This window comes from Sminthopsis crassicaudata, chromosome 2, assembly GCF_048593235.1.
Source record: "Sminthopsis crassicaudata isolate SCR6 chromosome 2, ASM4859323v1, whole genome shotgun sequence".
In the NCBI taxonomy this organism is placed as follows: domain Eukaryota; kingdom Metazoa; phylum Chordata; class Mammalia; order Dasyuromorphia; family Dasyuridae; genus Sminthopsis; species Sminthopsis crassicaudata.
Window position 1 is genome coordinate 362,561,221 of NC_133618.1, and position 23,246 is coordinate 362,584,466.

A 23,246-nucleotide genomic window follows, 5' to 3' on the forward strand; every position below is an offset into this window, starting at 1 on the left:
GAGAAGAGCTAGAAAGAATTCAAATTAGTCTTGTGTACACTAAAGACAAGTTTACATAATTTAAAAAAATAATTTAGGCTTATTATACAACCTGTAGATTGACTTAAAGAGGCTTTACTTTGAACAACAGAACATACATTTAGTGTAGGATTATTAAGAGGCAAGTCCTGGACAAGATGTTGAATAAAAATGATTTTATAGTGTGAAGGGCATTCTGCTAAGCAATTCTGACCTAACTGCAAGAAACAACTCCTTCTACCAGTGCAGATTAAAATCTATAATTTATCATTTTAGAGAATCGCTTGGGGTTTAGAGAGATTATGTGATTTGTTACATAGCTAGTAAGCATTAGATGCAGAATTTGAATCAGGTTTAACATTCTATTTCAGCAAATTGCCTTTAAATCTTTAAATATGTCGATAAATTTATGATTTGATTTTTAAATGAAAATTTCTTATTCTTTTACCCCACACCCCATTGCTTTTATGATTTCTTAGCCAGCTAACGGATAAGCTTTTAAAAGAGCTGAGTTAAAAAAGGCAGAATATGACAGATCTTACAGTAAAATATATATATCCTTATAATGCTTATCTCAAAGGAATGGTGTGAGAAAAGGTATCATGAATTTTAAAGTGATATATAAAAATATGAGGTTTTTAATACTCTTAGATTTTGTTTGATGTGGTTTGGAAATAGTGCTGAGATACAGTATTATGCTATTATTTTTTCATATTTACTATTCTTTGAACTGTTTTTCAGGGTGATAAAATAACTTTTTTTTGGTAGTTGAATAAGTTTTGGGATAGAAGTATATACTCTCTAGGCTCATTAAAAGCTTCCTTGATTTTATAACATACAGAATAACAAAGTATCATGATATGAATCTTATCTGCTGCCATAAAATTTTTTTTATCTCTTCTTTATATTTTATGAGATTTGTTTTGTTGGGTTTTATTTTTTTGTTCCATGTAATGTGGAAATTATGAGCATATGGCATTGTGACAGCTATTATTAAATACATTTTAAAGTTGTTATGGGTGACAATTCAATTTTTTTATAATGGTCCACTTCCATTACAGTTTATTGTTTAAATTCTCTAGAACATTTTTACTCCAAATCCAGAGCACTATCACCAGCTGCCTTTTCTCTGGGACATTTTGAAATCTGAACACATAATTCGATGATTTTTCTTCTCCAAATTTGTTTGTGGTATGTAGTTCTAGCCACTGAGTCATATTTTCTAAATCTTTGGTAGATGCTAAATTTTTTCAGCCTGCATTGATATACTATGCAATTGTTTCTTTGTTTTACCATTTCCTTGCATAATCTTCTTTAACCATTAACATAATGATGATAATTCAGAACCAAGTCACTGCCACTTCTGTAATCCATAGTGGCAACGATCTAGTTCTGAATTGCTGTCATTAATTTTTCTGTTTTTGTGACAAATTCTCATGATTCATTTATTTAATGTTTCTTTATTTCTATATTTTGTTGACTGAATTCATGTGGATGTTACTGTGTAAGAAGTGGAAGACCCCTACCCAAAATGATTACTCAGAAATCACTCAAAGTAGAAAAGCAGAAAAGGTTGTTTATTATAGCAACTCATGAGTGGTGGGGCTCACTGAGAGATAAAGAGACTCACAGTAGGAGGCCCTCTCCCATGAGAGTGCTCACAGTTTTTACACATTTCAGACAAAAAACCCCAAAGATCCCACTCTCTATATGTTATGATTGGCTACATAAGTCTTTATTCCCTTATTTAGTTAGTAGAATGCAGTAAATGTCTAATGGTATAGCTCTTCCGGCCACGTACACCTTTAGTTCCTTCTCTGGACAATGGAATGTAGTCTCCTAGCCTTATCTAAAATCACCTGGAGAAGCTAATCTAGCTAACAGTTACTGATTAATATGTGCTTGAATTGTAAGTTCTTCACCTTTCCCACACATTACCATAGAGGACCTCTTAAATTCACTCATTGATCTTAGATGTTTCAAAATCTGTCTTTAGAAGTAAATGATTTTCAATTACAATCCATAAATCCAGTGAAATGTACTTAAATAATGATGATGTTATTTTTGCTTGCATGGATAGTATGAAAGAATAACAAAGGCAGCAAACAAACCAACATAGGGGGAAGAAAGGATAAGTTGGTAAAGAAATGATCAAAGATTCAGGAGAAAAATGAGAATGAAATCTCTGAACAGATCTCATACATTGTATTTTGAGTGTCCTAGACAGATAAAGGAGCTAGTTCATAAAATAGCCTTCATAATTTTTACAATATTAGAGAACACTTTATAAAATGAGGAGAAATGAGAATAAGGAAACCTTCCCTTATTCCACTTAGACTTGACATATTCTTTTCCTGCTGGGTAACTCAGAATACTTGGTAAGGATTATTTCATCAATGCTCATGTTGATAAATTAAAATAGAAAAGACTGATTCCATCTAAGAGGTTGCAGTGATAGTCATTAAGCGTCCTGGATAATGTTCTAGACCAGTGTTCCTCACATTTCTTTATTGTAGTTGGGGCCTACTCCAGAGAGGCAGAAATAGTTATGGATCAACCATTCAACTATTTCCTCTGGCCACTTAAATATAAACAAGCTTTATTAAATACCTATAATGTACAACTTAATATGTTGGATGCTGAAGGAGTAAGAAAAATTATAAATAATAGTTTCTGTTCTCAGATAAATTTTTAGTTTAATAGAAAAGATATGGCATGTGCCCAAATGGATATGGAATAAAATAGAATTAATAAAAGAAAAGAAAAGATAAGCCTAAGATTTATGTGTGTGTGTATATATATATATATATATGTGTATATATATATATATATATACATATATGTATATATATTTAAAACTTTGAGGAGAAAGTTCACTTTTAGCTGGAGATATTAGGAAAGGCAACTTGAATAGAGTTTTGAAAGAAAGGAAGAATATTACTAGGTAGAAATGAGGAGGTATATTCTAGGTAAGGTTCTTCCCATACAAATACATAGACTTAGAAGAGAGAGGGATGAGACCAGAGAACAAACTGACTCCAGTTTGATTAGAATATAGAGGACATAAAGAGGAATACTATGAAAAAAAAAAACCAGCTATCATCTTCTATCTCTTGTCCCTTTCACAGACAAATAACAACAACAAAAAGCTACCAACATTTAAGTGTTGCCTTCACTTTCTTACTTCCCATTCATTCTGTAACCCCTTGCAATCTGGCTTCCAAACTTATCACTCACCTGAAACTGCTATCTCCAAGATTATCAGTGATTTCTTTATTGCCAAATCCAATGGTCTTTTCATAGCCCTCATTCTTCTTTACCTCTCTGCAGCATTTGACACTGTTGACCATTTCCTTCTTCTAGACCTAAGTCTAGGTTGATTTAAAAAGTCAATCACTTCTTATTACCTTAGTTGTTTTTTTTTTTTAAGATATAATCTTGTCTTTATCCCTTCTTTTCCTTTATTAATTCTACTTTATGCCACATTCATTTGGGCACAAGCCATTATCTTCTTTATTGGGATAGAAATTACTTGAGAACAAGAACTATTATTTATAATAACAATTTTTATAATACTTGCTTTCTTCTGAATCACCTACTTCTGACTGTTTTTTGTTTTTCTCTGCAGGATTACAATTGTTGGCCCACTCTCTACAAATACTTATACCCCCGGTTTGTATCCTGGGCCTTTTCTCTCTCCAATCCCTGTGAATTTATCAGTTTCCATGAGATTATCAATTGCCTTGATACACATATCTCAAAGATCTATATGCTCATTCCCCAGCTCTTTCCTGCGCTCCAACCCCATATCAGTATTGGACACTTATTGGATATCTCTCAACTGCTAGTCTTATAAGTATATCTGACTCATCATGTCAGAAACAATAATAATCATCTTTCCCTTCAAATTGCCTTTATTTTTTCCTTTTTTCTGTTGAGGATGTCATGGACATCCTTAAGTCATCTAGGTCTCTAGTCTTATTCATAAATTATATACATATAACATATATATTATGTTATCATTATTCTACATATTACACATATTGTATATATATATACACATTAATCTCTAAATAATTATATACATTATAAAACATATCAAAACTAGACATTTTAAAAAGATGAGATTAAGGAAAAATAATATTTGATCTTTTAGTCTTCTCTTTCTTCTTCCTTACCCCTCTTATCTGTTGTATATTTTGTTAATTCTACTACCACAATGTGTCTTGAATCCATCATCTTATTATATTCACATGACTGCCACCTTAGTTTAAGAATGATATTTATTATTATTATTTATATTAAGAATGATACTTGCTGGCTATTATGGTAATCTTCTAATTTGTCTTTTAGCTTTCAATATTTCCCTTTCAATCCATTCTCTAAATGATTGCCAAATTTATCTTCTTAAAGCATAGGTCTGTCCATATCACTTTGCTATTTAAGAATCATCATTTAGTACCTTCCTTTTGTTTCTAGGAAATAATATAAAAACTTATTTGTAATTAAAAATCCTTCATAAGCTGGTTTGAGCACATTTTTCTATGCTCATTATATATTATTCTTTATTGTGAACCCTGCATTTTAGCAAAGAAGAATGACAACTGAAAAAAGGTCCATTGGATTTAGGATCTGAAAGGTCATTGAAAAGAAATGGCATGGTCTGGTGAATACGGAGTCAACTTCATAATTAGGATGACCTAGATTTAAGTCCTACATCTGACTTGTACTGGTTCAGTAAACTTAAGCAAGTTTTTCAACATCTCATTCGCGCCAGTGGCCTCCAACAAAGAGATCAAGCTCCCTAGAAGATTGTAGCATAATTCCATGAGTGATAAATCAACCAATTGAAGGGTGGGAAGATGGGTCACATCTATCTTTCCCACAATAGGCAATCATGGTTTTGTCTTCTCAGAGTATCCACAAACTAATGAGGACCCAAGTTTCTGTAGTCAGGCTCTGTATGTCAGGGCACTGGCATTTTCTTTCTCATTTTGAGGGTGAAGTGGGAAACAGTGATATAGAATAAATATTCATAGATCATAGATCTCTTAATATTTCCACTTAAATAATTTCCTCTTTTGAATTTCTCCATTACTTTTAATGGTAACACCATTCTTTTAGTGTCCCGGGTTCACAACTTTGGTGTCATTCTTAACTCCTTATTCATGCCACATGTCTTATCAGTTACCAAATCTTGTCATTCCTAACTCTACAACATTTCTCACAAATGTCTTTTTCTCATGTACCTGAATTTATCCTAATTTAGGCCTTCAAGTAGACTACAGCAATAGCTTAGTTTATTTCCTTGTTACATATTTCTCCCCTCCAATCTATCCTCCACATAGCTGGCAGAATGATTGTCCTAAACTACAGGTGTAATCATATCACTTCTCTCCCATTCAATAAACAATAATCAATCCCTATGACTCGAGAATCAATTATTATTTTTCTTTGATCTCATTCTTTTAAAATTTTCCATTTTGGATGTATTTTATAATGTAAATAATGATTTCATACAATAATATATTTATATAATTAATAAATAATAAACACATATTGGAGATGTAATAAAAAAGTGTGAAGACTTCTGCCTTAGGCAACTCTTTAATAATGTCGTTAAGTCACAGAACAGATGCCAAACTGCACTGGCAGAGGAAGTTTCTTCACTGGGAGTTTCCTACACTATTCATAGTTCTGAATCCCTTCCCCCAAAGTGTCATTGGTAAACTTGGAAAAAGAAGTTTCATTAGAAGGGTAGAGATATAAATAAGAAAATAGGAGGTTGAAGAGTGAATGGATGTTGAAGAAATGAAGAAAATGGATATAAGCTATAGAAATGTAGCAGGTGAAATAGAAGAGGTAGCCTTGATGAGGGGACCCTGATACTATAGCACCTCATCCTTCTCTAGAGAAGGAGAGCAACAAAATGCTCTCTGAGTCTCAAATTTTTCAAGGAAGAATTGTCAGAGACTGACGACTCAAAGTTTGAGTGTCCTAGCTATAGAGTAGACAACAAGTCTAGAGAGAGGAGGGCCACAGGAATCTCCATAAAGGAATTCTGCTAGCTAGAGAAAAGGCAACAAGAAGAAAGGCTTTTTTTTACCTTGTCCAAATTTTGGGGTTCCATTCAGTAACCAAATGATGAGGTCTAGTTTTGGGAGTTCCCGGTGAGGGAACCAAATGATGAAATTAGATTCAGGGAACCAAAATGATGAGATTAGGGTTACTGGTGGTCAGGGAATTAGATGATGAGATTAGTGGCAGGTTCGGGGTCCAGGGAACCAAATGAAGAGGTTTGGCTCCCCTAAATCCCCTTTGGGATTCAGCGCAAGGGAGGGAGTTGTGGGAACTCTCTTTCTGGTAGTGCAGAGGTCCTTTGTAAAGGAATTTATGAACCCGGAAAAGCTAGACTGAAAAAAAAGAAGTTTATTATTGGCCTTGGGAAGTCAGTCTTTGCTATGCATGAATAGAAGGACTGAATTCCTTAGTAGCAAGGTCCTGACAGAGAAGTAAAGTTTCTACTAGAGAAATCCCGACAGAGAGATATAAAGTCTCATTAGGGAAATAGGTGAGAATAAAGAGAGGGTAATGATGAAGAGGATATCATTCTGGCAGGCAGAAGTTTGCTGCTATGCCAGGGATGGCATATTAGGTCCTCTGCAAAGACTGAGCCCCAAGTTGGCTCTTTTTTATCTACAAGCTGGGGGCAGTTCTTGATGGGGCTGGGTACAGCTTGAACTGAATTGAATAGAACTGGAGGAGTATCTCTAGGCTTGATCTTTAATTCAATGAAAAGCTTAATCAGTAGTGAATGTTATCAATGGAGGTGGTACCATCTCTCAGGAAAACAGAAAGAAGCTGTTAGGATGTTTCCCTCAGGTGGGGTCCCCTACAGAGGCAGGATTCAAGGAAAGACTTTCCTCTTGAAGGATTTTCAGAGAATTTCAAGGTCCCCTCATCAGCTTGAGGCAATGGCAAGGGTTCAAGAGCAGGGCTTTTTATTTTTTAGGATAGAGAAGGAAAGAACAAGCTTTCAGAAACTATGAAAAGGAAAAAATAGAGAAAAAGAAATTTAAAATGGAAAGGAAAATAGAAAATTAATACCGTCAGCAGCACAAGGTCAAAGGGGAGTTGGATTTGAGAGTAGCACTAGAGAGTGATAAAAAGGAAGGCAACTTCACCTTCTGAGATTGGAATAAAAATGGAGAAGAATTTAGGGCAGGGTCCAGAGAGACTTTGACATCTAGAAGATGGGAAATAAAGAACTATCAGAAATGGTCTCAATTTTCTCAGTAAAGTAGGGAGTAAGAGAGTCTTTTGAGAGTAAGAAGGTGGAATGAAATTAGTTTTGGAAAAGTTATTGTGGACAGTATCATAGATTGTTACTTTCTCCGCAAGACAAATGTAAAGACAAGTGCCACTTTGAGTGAAATAGTACTAGGATAATTCCTAGTTACCTAAATTATCATAACAAACATATAATGTAACATTATGAACATTAGCATTATAAGAGACCAAAGACCTTCATCGCCCTCCCTACAAGAAGACAATGTTTTTCTATTCACATACACTTTTAATCATTTAAAAACTCTGGAAAATTTAGTAGTCCATTATTTCCTAATGAATCTTCAAATTGCCTCACACACATATATTCCCTAAGCATTATTATGTCTGGGATTAGATACTTTCTTTCCCTCTTACCTGAGGTCCAGTCCCCTGGGGTTGTGAAAGTACACCCAGCTGTACACTCTGTTTGGCCATAACCTTCATATACCTACAAGAGAAACATGGCTCTTAACCTTGACCATCACCTCAAAGATTGAGGTAATGTAGGCAAAATTCTCTCCTATATAGAAATCAGTAATGGTTGTTATAATTATTCATCTGAGCATTATTTAAATAATGGAAATTTCTTCTATATTGTATAATGCTTTTCTTTTCAACCAATTAACATTCATGAATAATCTGAAAATAGTCAGCACTGGGAATGTGACTTTGGCTGTTGTTGTGTAAGACATGCATTATACTCAATATAGATCACAATGATGTATAAGTGAATAAAGTAGGCTGAAGACTGGGGATAAGCTTTTTTTTTTAATATAAGTGTATGAAAGTAATGTGAGGTGTGGGGCTATAATGTCTCTGAATTGCTTTAACTCTTATCTTTATAGGTTTAAAAATTTGACATGATTTATCCATTTATTATTAAGTTGTGTTTGTTTTATTTTAGCTATGCGAAAGCATATAGCCTAGAAACTTTCTGAATAACAACTATACATGAACATTTGGAATAAAGTTGATTTTCCTTGGATACCTTTTGAAGGAATTTAGTTGATATACTATTAAAAGAACATTACTATAAGGTAGTACCATATGCTGAGGATTGTGTTATAAATACAAGAATTTAAAAAAACCCAATATTTAAACATATTCATAAAAACATATATGTGGCCAATTTTATCTGAGTCCCACTAATAATGTCCAGAGTATATGGAACCTATTACAGGCCCTTGCCCATAAAAAGCTAAACAAGTACTTATTGAATGAGTAAGTAAATTACTTTTAAATGCTTCCATAACACATTTAGTGGAAACACAATATAAAAATATATTATTTCTCTTAATTAAAAGCCATATTTATATTCATATCTGGATTAGGAAACATTGTACAAATTGGAATAAGTGCAGACCAGATTCATGCGGAGTATCAGTTGACAATTTTCTATCCATTTACATGATACTTCTTCCCTAACCCCCAACCTTGACTCATCTGAGACCCTTATCATTTCTTGTCCAGATTATTGCAATAGTCTTCTAATAGTTCTTCCTAACTCATTCTCTGTAATGGGCTGAAACTCTTGAGCCAATGCACTGAGGTGGGACAATCAAGCCCTTGAGGCTAATTACTGATTGGACAATGCTCTATAAGAATATCCTGGGAAAATGGCCCTTCCCACTATCCTGTGTTGGCCCAATCGTTTGATGTTTACAGAGAATTGTGGGAGGGACTAGGGGGTGCAGGGAGACTAGCCAGGGTCACTTTCAGCAAGAGAGATGAGATGGTGAGGTTGCAGAGATCCCACTCGTCTGCTCTCTTCACTTCTGCTGCTAAAGACCTAGAATAAAGACTTTTGCTATCCTGACTCCGGCTGATTCCAGGGTGCTAGCATGGTCGCCACAATTCTCTCCCCTTTTTAATGATTTGCACAGTTGTTAACTTGATATTCTTGAAACACATTTGTGATCATATCATTACTCCCCAGTTTGCAAGATTCCCTTTTATCTCCAGGGTACAGTAAAAATACTTCTGTTTGATTTTTAAACCCTTTACCTTCTGGCAACACACTATCTTTCTGGGTTTAATGCATTTTATTCTATATTCATTCTTTGTTTCAATCAAATAGGCCCATTTACTATTCTAAGTACATAGTATCCCATTTATCATACTCATGCCTTTGCTTAGCTCTGTCTCCAGTGGTTAGATTGTACTCCTGTACCTTTTGCATTTTGTATAATTCAAGCTTTTCTTCAAAGTTCAGCTCAAAGACTACCTGCTATAGCTTGCCTAATCTAATCATTTCAATTGCTAATGCCTTTACACCAGGAATTAATTTTAAAAAATAATTCTCTATGAACATATAGATCCAATAGAATGAAAGCTCCTTAAAGATTTTTTTTTTTTTGTCTTTGTATCTTAAGGCCTACCTCAATGGTTGATACAGAGTAGGAATTTAATAAAAGCTTTTTGAATTGAATAAATAACCAACATGTAACATGTTGGCTCTTTATCCTGAATAATGTGTTAGCAATAATGAGGAAAATCTTGTAGTATCCAGATAAATAAGATATATAAAATCTATCTTGTCTCTCTTCATTTTATGGGTTATACCTTCTGGAGGAAAGAGTAGCTGCTATGTGGCTGCTGAGTCTATATGATTCCCAGCTATTTTACTTATGGGAATATCTAGCTGCTCCAAGACATGATTCCTTGGGAAGGTAGGCAGAATATTATGGTACTGTACCTGACACCCCAAGGCTGCACGAAGAAAACCCAGCACTGTGGGAGATGCAGGAGCTGCTCCAGTAACAATCATCCTTACACTCCCACCGAGACTAGCCTATAGATGACAGGAAACAATCAATTAATTAGAATTTTGACATGTGCCTAAGATAATCTTTTCAGCCTCATGAAATATAATTAAATAGTTTGAAGCCCAACCTACCACTAAGAATCAAACCCAAGGGAATATTCAGGAATAGAAAGCTCAGAAGTACATTAACTCAATGTTAGAGGAAGAAAAGCCTTAGAGATTAGTTGTCCAATCCCATTATTTCTTTACAGATGGGGAAACTGAGGTCCGAGGAAAAAAGGAGTACCTTAGCCAGTGTTATATGACAGGGCAGTGGGAAAGCTAAAGGTTTAGAACTCAACTTGGAAATCTGGTAGCTACTTAGAACACTAAAGTGGGGACAGGGAATGCTAGGAAATAAATTTCAATTTTAAGCTGAAGAAAATAAGTTGAATGCAATGAAACAGGTTACTTAATATTATTTTCTAATCTTTCATGTTCAGCTACAATTTTAAATGAATTATTTATTATTTATTCATTATTAATTTATTAATCTATGTACCCTTTTATAGATTTTGTTCTCTCTTTAATGTTAGCGTCCTTAAAATATACCTAGTCATTGTTACATCATTTCTCAGCACCAAAAAAGCTGAGTTATAAGAAGTTACTTCAAATTTCTAAAATGCTAATGGCCTTGCTTTTTATATATAGTTTTCAGATCAATACACTGCTTCCTTTTGCAAGACATCTCAGTAAATAAAGAAGATTTAGGACACTTCATCATTGTATGTAGGGCCAAAAGCACTTTAAAGAGTGATCAACTTTCATAGTTAATAATGGAGCAGCAAGTGAATGCATAGTCATGTCATTTTTCAAAAATACTAATTAACCATAGCTCCCTGGAGGAGGTTAGGTTGGGCACAGGATATAACAATAACTAAGAATTTGGTCCTACTCAGGAGCAAGTGAAGGACAGGGAAACAAAGAAATAATTTTTAGAACTATAGACTTGAAAAATGGAAAAGACCTCAAAAACTAGTCCATCCATTTTGCTTATTTAAGAAGGAGATACTGAGGCCCAGAGAAAGAAGAAGGATATCTGAAGGCCACACAATGAGTCAGCAAGGACCAGAACAGAAGTCTTCTAACTTCCAGACCAGGGTTCTTTCTTTCTACTACCTTTTAATTTAGTATTGCTTCATGAAAATTACCTTGGTTTTAGTGTTCAGCTTTTTTCTTCTCTTGTCTAGTAGGGAGAATATGAAATAGTTTAGGTACCTTGCAGACCAATTTCATTGGAGAAAATTAAAAATTTTTGAGCTCCTTAGAGAATTAATGTTTTCTATTACTTGAATGCTCCTTTCCTTCCAGTATTTGTCTCTACCAAAGACCCTCATTTAACCCCCTCCAACTACAATAGGCCATTGTTAAAAGTTATGAGACTTGAAGATCTGAGCAAATCACTTGGAGTCCTTTGGAAAAGTAAGTATTTAGGATTATTTAAATTTCCCTGTTGAATGAACTGTCTGATTCTTGGTATAACTATCCAGCTGCTTTACTCAATTCCTTACCTGAATCTTATTAAAAAAAAGTTCATCCCATATGCTATCATTTCTAATGATTCCGCTTCGAACTTCAGCCTTCTTACGCTTTGCAGCAAATTCCAAAAGCCACCGTTTTAATGGAGTATTTGCTTGGCTGAATATCTGGGACAAAAACAATGAACAAAAACTTAATCTGGGCACATAATTTATTGCAAACACTTCATCATAAAGGAAAGTAATCTATAAATCCCAAACCTAATTCTACTTTTGCACTCTTAGGATGGGAGATGGATGAATCCATGCTGAACTTGACTAAAGGTTAGTTAAAAAACAGAAACAAGAAAATAAGATGTCTCTCTTAGGCTTTAGTAGGTCCTCCCACTTATCTGCTATTATGGAATGAGAATAATAGGAAATATAAGAGTGGAGAGGAAGGAAGAGGGAGGGGAGAAAAGAGTCTGATTCATATATATTAACTCAATAAAGGAATCCCCTTTATGATATCTCTGACAGTCATTCAGCTTCTTCTTGAAGATTTAATTATAGGGAGCACATTATCGATTTCTGCTATTTTTTTTCACTTCATGTTTGACCATTTAAGAGACATTGTTAAGTTTGGATAGCACAATGCATTTTATACTGTAGGAATTTAGTAAATATGTGTTGACTAAAAGATCTTGCCAGAAGTAGAAAGGAAAGAAGCAGCTTTGGAGCATTTTCTTATTCATTTTGAGTAACTGGAGGAATATATTTAAAATTCACCTTCTTCCAGCCCCTAGAACTAAAATACAATCTCAAAAGAATCCATGACAATGATGGAGGCTCATTAGCATCTCCCTATTTTTTATTCTCAGGAAGAAAATCACATGGCTAGAAGCTCTCATTGAGTGTTAGGATGAGGCAGAATGTCCATCTCAGGACAGGAAGAAAGGGTCCTCTGTTTGGCTCTACCTTCTCTTTCCAGGTTAATTATTTCATGCATCCTCCACTCCAGCTAAACAGAGGTGTGTGTTATTTCCTGCACATAATATTCCATCATCTGTTTCTGTGCCTTTGCATAGGCTGTCTTGATGCACAGAATGCTTTCCTTTCCCACCTAAGCCTTTAACTCCTTCTAGGCTTTTCCTAATTTTTCAAACTGTTGATGGTGCCTGTAAATCTCCTTTGTATTTATTTTTTACTTTTTGGTGAATATGTTACTTTGAGTGCAATGAAAGCTTCTTGAAGGCAGGGACTATTTATTTTTGTTTTTGTAGCCTGGCATAGAGTAGGTACTTAATAAATGCTTGCTGAATTTAACTCTGTGGTGATCAAACCATCTCACCTTGTCATACATTCTGTTTAGCAGTCTGGGGACCACTGGAAAGATAGTGGGACGTAAAGCTTTCATGTCATCTGACAGAAGGCGGATGTCTCCTTGAAAGAATCCAACTCTCCCTCCGTGGCAGTAGACTACTGACTGTTCAAGAAAATGGTGCAGGAGAGAGAGAGAGAGAGATATACTGAATAAAAGGCTATGTTCACCTTTGGCTAAAGTGCTATTTAAAGCCAACCTAATCCAAGAGGGCAGAATGACACTTGGCTTGGACTCCAACAGCCCAGCCATACGTTGATTCCAAGGTAGCTCTGGGACCTGGGAGTAAGAGGACTTCACCCTATCCCAAAGTTATCATCTATGCTTCTACAATTTGACCCATTGTGTGATTCAGAAAGTTGGGAACAAAAGTTGTCATTTTGGGAGTCCCACTTCAACCCTAATTGCCAGACCATCTCTTTCTTCATCAGTGTCATATCTATGTTTGCCCTAGTAAACTTGTGCCACAAGAAAAATGTGGATAATCTTTCTAAAGCTCATGTGCATTTTGTTTTTGTTTCCATAAACATATATATATATATATACATATATATATATTAAAATATCATTTCAAAATTATGCTTAATTAAGTATAATCAGGAACATGGCACCACTGAGTGCCCTCTAGGTTCCTTGGATGATAATTATAAGTCTGTATTCCCAAACTGGAGGAAAATATCTTCCAAAGAGAGGTACCACAAAGAAAAGTCTCAGTGGACAGAAACTCATAAAATGAAGTGGCCTCAGAGGTCATTGAGTTCATTTCCCCAATTTCATAGCTGTGGAAACTTGAAGTCCTAGTTAGAAGATGATATAAGGAAAGATCTTTTCTAGTAACAACATCCCAATCCTTGACATCAATTTTCCATTCAGAATTAATATTCTAGGATGATACTTAGGCATGAAGGGGTTATCTACTTCAGATACTTATGGAATATTTTCTCACATTCTTCACAGGGATTCCTCAGGCACCTTTGGAAATTGCACTAATTTTTATAGACTTCACTAAGTAGTCGTTGGTTAGTATACCAAAACTCCTTTTTCTAGTGGTTAGTACTTCCTACTGGAAGACACTGGATGCTCCCTCTAGGATTGCTTATAAAATGGGATGATGTCATACATTAATATTTTAAGTTTTTCTTTCAGTTGTAATAACAGTCAACAGTAGATACTCAAATCAGTGCTTCTAATGGTCTAATAGTCAAAATGCTTTTTCCCCCTTTGAATGTAGTTTATAGTATTATCTTTAGTGACCTGTGGCTTGATGATAAGAAAGAGGGTAATGACTGTAGATTATTGTTATATTTTTTAAACTTTCAAAGGGGAGTCTAACTCAGGGTAAGATGATAAGACTTTTCTTTAAAATCTTTAGCTTGGTATGAAACCTGACTTTTGGTTCTAGTTCTGAATCAATCAGCTTTTATTTATTAAAGAAAAAAATGAAGAAAGTAGAAGAGCTATTGGCCCATTAGTGAAAGACCACTTCTGTGAGAAAAGTTGTACATATTCAGCTATCTCATTTGAGCCCACATTTCCAAATGATCCCACACTCTTTCAAAATTTACATTTCTTATCTTAGTAAGAGTCAAATGCTGAGATGAACGTGGTTTTCCATATTACTAGTAGTAATATTGATTTAATTCCTTAGGAATACTTCATGAAAAACTTTCTATGCTTCATATCTCTACTTTCTTTTCTTTCATTTGCTTCCGAACACTTTGCAGTCTTGAGTTCCAACCATATTACCAATCTATAAATGCTTTCTCCATAGTTAATAATGATTACAGTTAATAATTGCCAAATCTGCTTGTCTTTTCTTAGACTTCATCATCTCAATCTATCTCCTGCATTTGAAACTGTGATCATCTACTCTTAGATACTATATTCTTTTTGGGTATTTGTGAAAACTGTTCTCTCATGGTTTGCCTTCTTCCTGTTTGACTGTTCCTTCTCAGTATTCTTGGTTCACTAGTCATCCATATCACATTTCCTAATTGTGGGTATTCCCCAGGGTTATGATTTAAGTCCTCTTTTCTTCTCCTTCTATACTCTCTTGATAACCTTATTAGTTCCTATAGGCTTAATTATAATCTCTATGCAGATTATCCAGGTCATATGTCCTAAACTTTAACCTTTTATCACCAGTTGCTTATTGGATATTTCAAATGGACATCCTGGAGACATATTAAACTCAACATAGGGAAAAACTTTCTCTTCTCCCAAACTTCCCTGATGCTGCAGAAGGCAACACCATCCCAGGAGTATCTCAGTCTCATAACCTAAGTATTATCATAGACTCCTCGTTCTTACTCTACCATGTCCAATCAGTGAGCAAAGCTTGCTGTTTTCCCTTTCATATCTCTTACATCTGATACCTTCTCTCTACTCATATAGTCACTATTTTAATTCAGGTCCTCACCAACTCTCACTTAGATTACTGTGATGATTTCCTAGTTGATTTCCTGCCTCAAGTCTCTTTCTACTCTAATCTAGCCTAAATACTTAAAATGTAATTTTCCTTAAGCATATATCTAAACATATGACTCTCCTACTTTATCAATTCTAGTAGCTTCCTATGTCTCTAGGATAAAATGTAAATGCGTCTCTTTAAAGTCCTTTACAACCTGACTCTAATTTATCTTTCCAATCTCATCAAACATTCATTACTTCCCCTCCTGCATGTTGAAGTCCAATCAAACTGACCTCCCATTTCTTCATCACACAGAACAATCTTATCACCCATCTCTGTGCCTTTTTATTAATTGTCCTTCATGCCTGGAATACACACACTCTCTCTTTATCACCACCTCATAGAATTATTCTCTTTATGTAAGATGCATTTCAAGTGCCATTTTCTTCATGAAATCATTCCTAATGTCCTCAAGTGCTAGTATTCTCCCTCACAAATTTATATTTAGCAACTTTAAATATGTTTGTATTTTTTACTTTACATTTATCCCATATATATTTTTACAGGTACTTTTTTTTTTTTTTTTTTTTTTCCCCTCCATTAGAATGTAAACTCCTAGTGAGTTAGGATTTTGTTGTTCTTTGAGCTTATTTTACCAGTGGTTAGCATAGTGTCTGGTACAAAATAGATACTCTGTAATATAAACATTTGCTGGTTATTTTCTTGAGTTTTTGTTTTAAAAAATTTCCCCTGTTTTGATGAATTGTGAAGCTTCTGTCAGAAATGAAGGTGCAAAACTACATTGAGATTTCTCTTGTGAAATGTGGCAACAGCTAGTCAAGATTATGCATGGTGTAGCACTAAAGCAGCCATTATTATTGGAAGAGTATGAGAGGAGAGGTTTAAAAAAAAAAAAAAAAAAAACCCTTTCCTATCTAAGAAGGAAATGTATTAGTTTGCTCGGCTGATGAGATCTGGTCCCAGTGGTCTTCTCTATGATAAAGGTAGCTATAATTTTAGCTGTCCTACACCCTGTAGTACTTTGACACACACAGAGATGATTAGTCCAACGTTTAAGCACTGAAGGATGCCCCTATGACACTTTCTGATTATGATATATTTTTAGTTCTATGTCACACTGCCAATGATTTCAGTAGGGTTATTCGTTCTTGTCACAGAAGAAGACTTCTCTGATGCTTGGACCTTACCTGTACCATTCTCTCAAACATGTGTGCTAAAGGCAAATAGGAAATGTGTACATCCTCACAAGTGGGTGACCACTGACTCTGTAAGAAAACAAAAGGAGCCCGAACCAGGCCCAGTCAGTCAGACAGGTGTCTTACCTGAATAACTCTTTCAAACATGTGAGCCAGAGGCAGGAAGGAGATGAGCACATCGTCCTGTCTCGGAAAGATCACTTTCTGCAGGTGAAGGGCATGGGAGACAGAAAGGAAAGAAACACTGACAGGAAGACAACAAGAAAGTCATAAAACAATAAAGAGAAAAATGGTACTAGAGGAGCAAACAGTAAAGATTAGAGGAAAGGAAAGAAAGAGAAGAGAAAAGGAGGAGCAAAAGAAAGGGAAGCAGGAGTGAGAGTGGGAAGAAAGGATGATAATAGGGGTAAGAGGAGAAGAAAGGAAAAAGAGATAAAATGAGAAAAAAAGAATTCAAAAAGCAAAAGAGACAGAAAAAGCACAGTAAGGAGAAAGGAAGAAAGGAGAAGATAGAATGAGAGAACAGAGACAAAGAAAAAAGTGAGATGATGGGAGAAAAATTGGATAAAGGGCTAGAAAAGCAGAAAAGAGGAATTATGAAGAAGAGGAAAGAGAGAAGACATAAGAAGGAAGAGAGAAAGAAGGACACAGAGAAAGAAAAAGAAAGAAACAGAGAGAGAGAGAGCAGTATAGGAAGCGAACTGTTAGGTCACAATGTCAATGACTTCAGGTTATTGGGAGCAGCAAAGAGCAAAATGAAGCACATATAAACCAGTGGAGCAGAGTCCCCACCGAAAAAAGAACTACTTTTACAAAGAAATCTGCATCTTATATGGTTCATGGGAGTACTAGGCAATTTTTTTTCATATACTTAAGCATGGAATGATGGCAGATTTGATGCCTGAAATCTTCCCCACCCATTTTAGAAGTAATTTAGATCAAAAGATGCAGAATTCTTTTTCTATTTTCAGTTTTGCCACCACATTTTGAAAGGGAGAATAATTTTTCCCTTCCCCCCTCTGAGCATTTTTTAAATTTCTACCCTGGGGGAATATGTGATAGAAGAAATTGTTGGAACAGACTCAAGATCTCCTTGACCTTCTTAAGGGGCCATAGATGGAGTTGTCTAAAATGTGCAGACAAAGAGACTACAAGGGACAAGGGATCCTTAAGTTACCGTGCCAACCAAATCCTCAGGACCACTCACTGTCTGAGGACAATCATGTTTAGTTTGAAAGCCTTCCCTTAGGTTTAAGAGCTGTATTCGACACCCTTGTCACAGTCACCATTTGGGAGAGTGTAGAGAAAAGAAGAAAAGTTATACATTGGATTTCAGTGAATATCCTTCATTGAATGAAAATACATACACATACAAAATGGATATTTTCATAGCAACTTTAACAAAGAGAGTTACTGTGACCTCCTATGCAATGATATTAGAGAGGGAGTGGCTAACTTATAGTTCAGAGTTTTATTACACTGTTTTATGATACAGACCTATTTACTGCAATATAATACTTTCTATGGGAAGCTTTAGGCCCACACTGTAATTCAAAATACTTATTAAAAAATAAATGCGCATAACATGGAGGTCAGGTTTTTATAATATTACAAATATGTGCACTTATTTTAAAAGCCATTTTAAAATAAACTTTCCATGTACTTCATGAGTATTTATCTTGAGCAACTTACTTCTAAGATGGGCACACTTGTGTTTTGGAAGATATATCTTATACATACAGCTTGCCTCCAAAAGTTGTCATTACATAGACTTTTAAGATTTTCTTCTTTTTCTATGGCATTCTTTTCTGTTCTGGTACTTTGGCAAAATTTGAATGGAGCTTTAACATGGGTCAGATTTGATTTAGTTTATTGAACAATTAATAAACACATGCCATAAGTAGAGTTTAACCTCTCTGAGATTCCATCAAGTCCTAAAGAAAGAGGTATGATCTCAGTTGGAGACTATCTTTATGCTGAGGAAACGCATATGTATCATGTATGGGATTAGCTATAGATAATGCATATTTTTGGCTTATCTTTTTATTATCTTTATTCAGAGTGTACCTTTTCCATAATCTTTGATTATTAGGTATAAATTATTGTTTTTAGGTACCTGGAGGGAAAAGGGTTCATAATCCCTTCCTCTACATGACAAGATTTATTGAACATAAGGAATAAAGCAATTTTTAAAAAGTTTTAAAATTATTTTTAGGACAAAAACCAGTCCCAATTTAATTTAGGTTTACTTTTAAAATTCTATGAAAAAGTTATAGCATCCATAGTTTCTTTCTTTAAAAAAGTGGTCAAAATAGAATTTTGAAATTATTATTAGAAATGCAAGATTGACAATGGACAGGATGCTCTATAAACTGCATATGCATTCATAGTTATGAACGTGATTTATACATAGTGACACTAAGCAATGAATATGAAACAGGTGAGAAATTATTTTTGATTTTGTAGAAATAACTTCTGGGGTTTATGTGCTTGGAGATCACTAGATGTTCCTTAACTAAGGCAGAATAAATCTTTGCACTTTTACAATTCCACTGATGGCCGAAGAGGTTTTCCTTAAGTAAGGACCAAAGCACCAAGTTCACATATGATATCCAGGATTGCAAAGTGAAAAGAAACCTGAAAATTCAAGATGTCCTGGATGGGCTCTCTGACCACATTAGTGATACTGCCATATTCACCTCTGTGACTTTCAGAAAGCCCGAAAAATCAGCAACCACATTCCCATGGGTGAGCATCGCACCTTTTGGGTTCCCTGAGAAGGAAAAGAAAAAGCAATGTTAATAGAGAATCACAGGGCTCCTTCCTGAGAGACTCTATGCTTTGTAGAAGAACTGTCATACGGTTAGCAAATGATAGAACAGCAAGCTTCAATCCCTTCCTGTCAAAGTCACAAATAGCTGGGTAGCTTATTCCATATGCTTAGAGACCAAGAGGCAGGTCTAGACCGAACCTTTCTACCACCGACTTAAAGATTGCTAACAGGATCAAAGGATTTTCTAGGAACTAAGAACTATATGAAATGAGTGTTGTCAGTACCCTGTGATGAGGGTAGATGGCAAAGAAGTAGAACCCTGCTGATACATCACAGGCTTGGCAAGGAACTACAGGATGATTCTCCATAGTTGAAGTTTTAGATCTGTTTGAGACCTTGTTTTGTCTGTTTTTCTCCTTTATATGCTGCTACAGAGAGACATGAGTTGGACGTGGCTGTCTCAGCACAGTTTATAGGGCAGATCTTATGATAAATATAATTGAAGGATTTTCCCTTGCTGTAGCTCAGAGGAACTGCAAAGAGGGATTTAGGCATCTGAAGGTACAAATCAGATGAAATGATTATTAACAAGCTCTTTTTACCCAAACTCTGATTTTGTAGGATAGAAGTCTGCCTTGAGATGAAATGGATTTTATAGAATAAACAAAATGACTTTTTGAGCTGTATAGGTCTTAATAATTTGAATATATATGATGTTCCTAATGTGTTTTTTCTAAAGAATGGCACTGCATAAAAAGCACTGCACTTGGAACCAAAAGACTTGATAATCTAGAAAGTACTTTGTGAATGAATTGTCATTATTTTCATTAGAAGTATCATAAGGAGGCCTTAGTAAATATACCCCTGCCCCATATATCAAGTACAACATGTTACCTGAAGATATTTAAGACCGTGAATGCTTTTAGAGCATTCAGACATGTGTGGACAGAATTGTGTTAAATCATATATGACTTATGCTGCAGTCAAGATCTAGTGGCATCCCTTGCAAATTGGGAACTAGAGGAAATAAGATTTGGTATTTCTGGCTCAATCTAGGCAATTCTTTGCACTCCTCACTATACAAATCATAGGCTTCAACACTCAGGGGCTCAATAGACCATGCATCTGGGAAAACTTTAGGGACACTGGGGTTATTAGTATAAGGCAGAAGATGAATACTTTCTAAATTGAAAAGAAATTATATAAAAATGACATAGAGGAAGTATATATAGTCAAAAAAGGGGGTTGGGTTCATCATGGAGTGTGAGATTCCAGATAGCACAATGATTGTACTAGTACTTTTAACTTTTTTTTTTTGATTAACAAAGCTTCATTTTTTCCCCATAAAAGTCATGTTGTAAAATAAAACATAGATTTACAATCCTAATAAAAAAATCCTCAAGAAAAATAAACTTAAAAAAAAGAGAGAAATAGATCATGATTCAGTCTGTATTCAGGCACCATCAGTTTTTTCTCTCAGTATGGATAGGATTTTTCTTCATAAGTCCTTCAGAAGAGTTTCATTACAGTACTTTCACTTTCACTTAAAATGTTTTGAGAAAGGATTTCACACTTAGATCTAGTGATGACACCATTAACAAATATCTTGAGATGATTGGATAGAAAAAAAAAACCTCCTTATATCAAAGTTTTCTTGAAGGTTTGGGTCTGTTCAAAAATAGAAATTTATAAACAACTCAATAGGTATTCTGCTATGTGTTTAACAACTGGGTCTCTGAATTAAAAAAAAATATGACAGTTTTGCATTTTAATATGTATTATGACCATTTTCTTCATTTCTTTCTCAATTCTAAACATTTAACAAAATAATAAAAACTTTAAAAAAACAAAAAAAAGGATTTCAGCATATTAGATTGATTTCTATGGAGGATTTATTGGAGAAGGGAAGAGAAACATAGATAAAAATAACATAGAATTGAGTCAGTTGTGATCTATATTATAGTAGGCAGTGCCTATGACATTTTAGTGCATTGTATAATCTCATCAATATGTATACTACTACTCATATCAATCCATACTATATGCAAGAAGATATTGAATTGTTGACTGTTCCTTGAACTTCATCTGTGTCCTTACCTCTAAAGTCAGAATTATAATGCTTATATTAACTACCTTACTAGGTGTTCTGAAAGTGTTTTGTTTACAAAAAAAATCTTAAGGTATTATAAAAAAACATGAGTAATATTATTATTCCTCCACTTCATTCTCACTCTTGATACTTTACTATGGCCCTGGAAACAAGTTAGACTTCCTAGTAGAGCACAAGCTTTGGCAGGTATCACTATAAAATGAAAAGGCTCTGAGTAGGAATTGTATTCTGAGTTGTTTACACTTCTTGCTTGGTTTAGGTAATTTCTGTCATTTGTTCTTAGTTCTGTCCTCTAATTCCATTAGTTAGCAGTAGGAATGCAATGGTTTCAAGATTCACATAGAAAGAGTGCTTTCCATGGAACAAATGAAATGCACTGAAAGTCCCAGTGTGTCACTAAGGAAGTTCTAGACAGAAGGACAAAACAGGTACAGGATCATTGATAGGAGACATCTTTTCATACACCATATTATAGGTTGGCCATTTAGCCTCCCCTACAATTAATGGTCACTGTCTAAAGTATTACCTTTGAATTTAAGAGACAAGTTTCAACTGCAGATTTGTGATATATAGAACTTTGTGATTAAGCAAATTGTGGTACATGAATATAATATATTACCGTGTTGAAAGAAATAATGAACATGATGAATACAGAGAAGCTTGAACTGATGGAAAGAACAATATGCACAATGGCTACAATAATGTAAATTGAAAGAACAATCATCTATACATAATCAAAAGTGAATGTTGCGAAACACTAATCTATAAGCATGCTTTGAAAAAAAAGACAGATACTCCCAACTCAAGCCTTTACAATGTCAGGAATTCCACAAGTGTTTCACATTTGCACATATTTTCAGACTTTTTTTTTTTTGATAAATAATGCTGATTTTTCCTCTTCTTTTTTCTTAAAATTACTGTTTGTTTTATAGAATAATACTTTGGGAGGAGATGGAGAAAGGATAAAAACTTATTAAAAAAACAACTAAAAATTTTTTTAATGTGTGCTATAGGCACATACATAAATTATTTAAACCAGAATAGTAAACTTCTGATAAAATGGTACATCATAATCTTAAACATTATAATATTTTATGAATGATTTCCATTATGGAAATAATTTCCCTTTAAGAAGGAACTTTATACATGTCCTCTCTTTCAATGCTATATCAAGGAGAAAAAAGACTTCTCAAATCTGAATTAAATAAGACATTTTCAAAAATTTGCTTAGTCGTTGACTGAAAGTTTCCTCTGCTGAGAGTATGGCCAAATGCTTTCTGTTTGTTAGTTTTCATTCATGGTTGCTAGAATTGAACATTCTGGATATTTTCAAAGAACTCACTCAAAACTCTGGGGGTGAAACATGGGCTTCGGTGAAAAGGGGGTCTTCTGGAAAATTGAGCTTAAAATCCTGCTGGATTCCTGACAGGAGAATCTCAAAGAGGGACTGTATATTATTCTTAATAGAAATTTCACAACCATGTTTTGAAGCTCTGAGTCATCCTGTTGTTAATTCCACAACAAAGTAGTGATTATTACATTTGTCCAGTTAAGATTAATTTAGGATGTTTTCTTCTATAGTATCGCTTCACTACATTTCTTTTAGTAGATAGGCAGACTCTCTACCAATTAATCATTAGGGGGAAAGATCAATAGCTAATATAATTTAGAATCATCAGAATCTATATGAAAATGAGGTTTTATATCTTCTTTATCATCTTCAAAATCTTCTGATATTTTCTAGTTCA

General features: G+C 34.6%; 1 protein-coding gene across 4 annotated transcripts in view; it reads right to left on the bottom strand.

Annotated features, from left to right (window-relative positions):
• The window catches only part of ACSL6 (acyl-CoA synthetase long chain family member 6), a 141,245-nt gene that overhangs the window by 11,841 nt on the left and 106,158 nt on the right, over nt 1-23,246 (bottom strand). For 2 of the 4 annotated variants that reach the window (XM_074290962.1, XM_074290960.1), the window contains exons 10-15: nt 19,315-19,388; nt 16,742-16,819; nt 12,959-13,093; nt 11,662-11,796; nt 10,043-10,138; nt 7,723-7,795 (exon numbers count right to left, since the gene is read on the bottom strand). In XM_074290962.1, coding sequence (XP_074147063.1) covers nt 7,723-7,795; nt 10,043-10,138; nt 11,662-11,796; nt 12,959-13,093; nt 16,742-16,819; nt 19,315-19,388 — 591 coding nt within the window. Of the gene's footprint in view, nt 1-7,722; nt 7,796-10,042; nt 10,139-11,661; nt 11,797-12,958; nt 13,094-16,606; nt 16,685-16,741; nt 16,820-19,314; nt 19,389-23,246 lie in introns of all 4 variants that reach the window. The other 2 variants (XM_074290961.1, XM_074290963.1) reach the window with 1 other exon arrangement.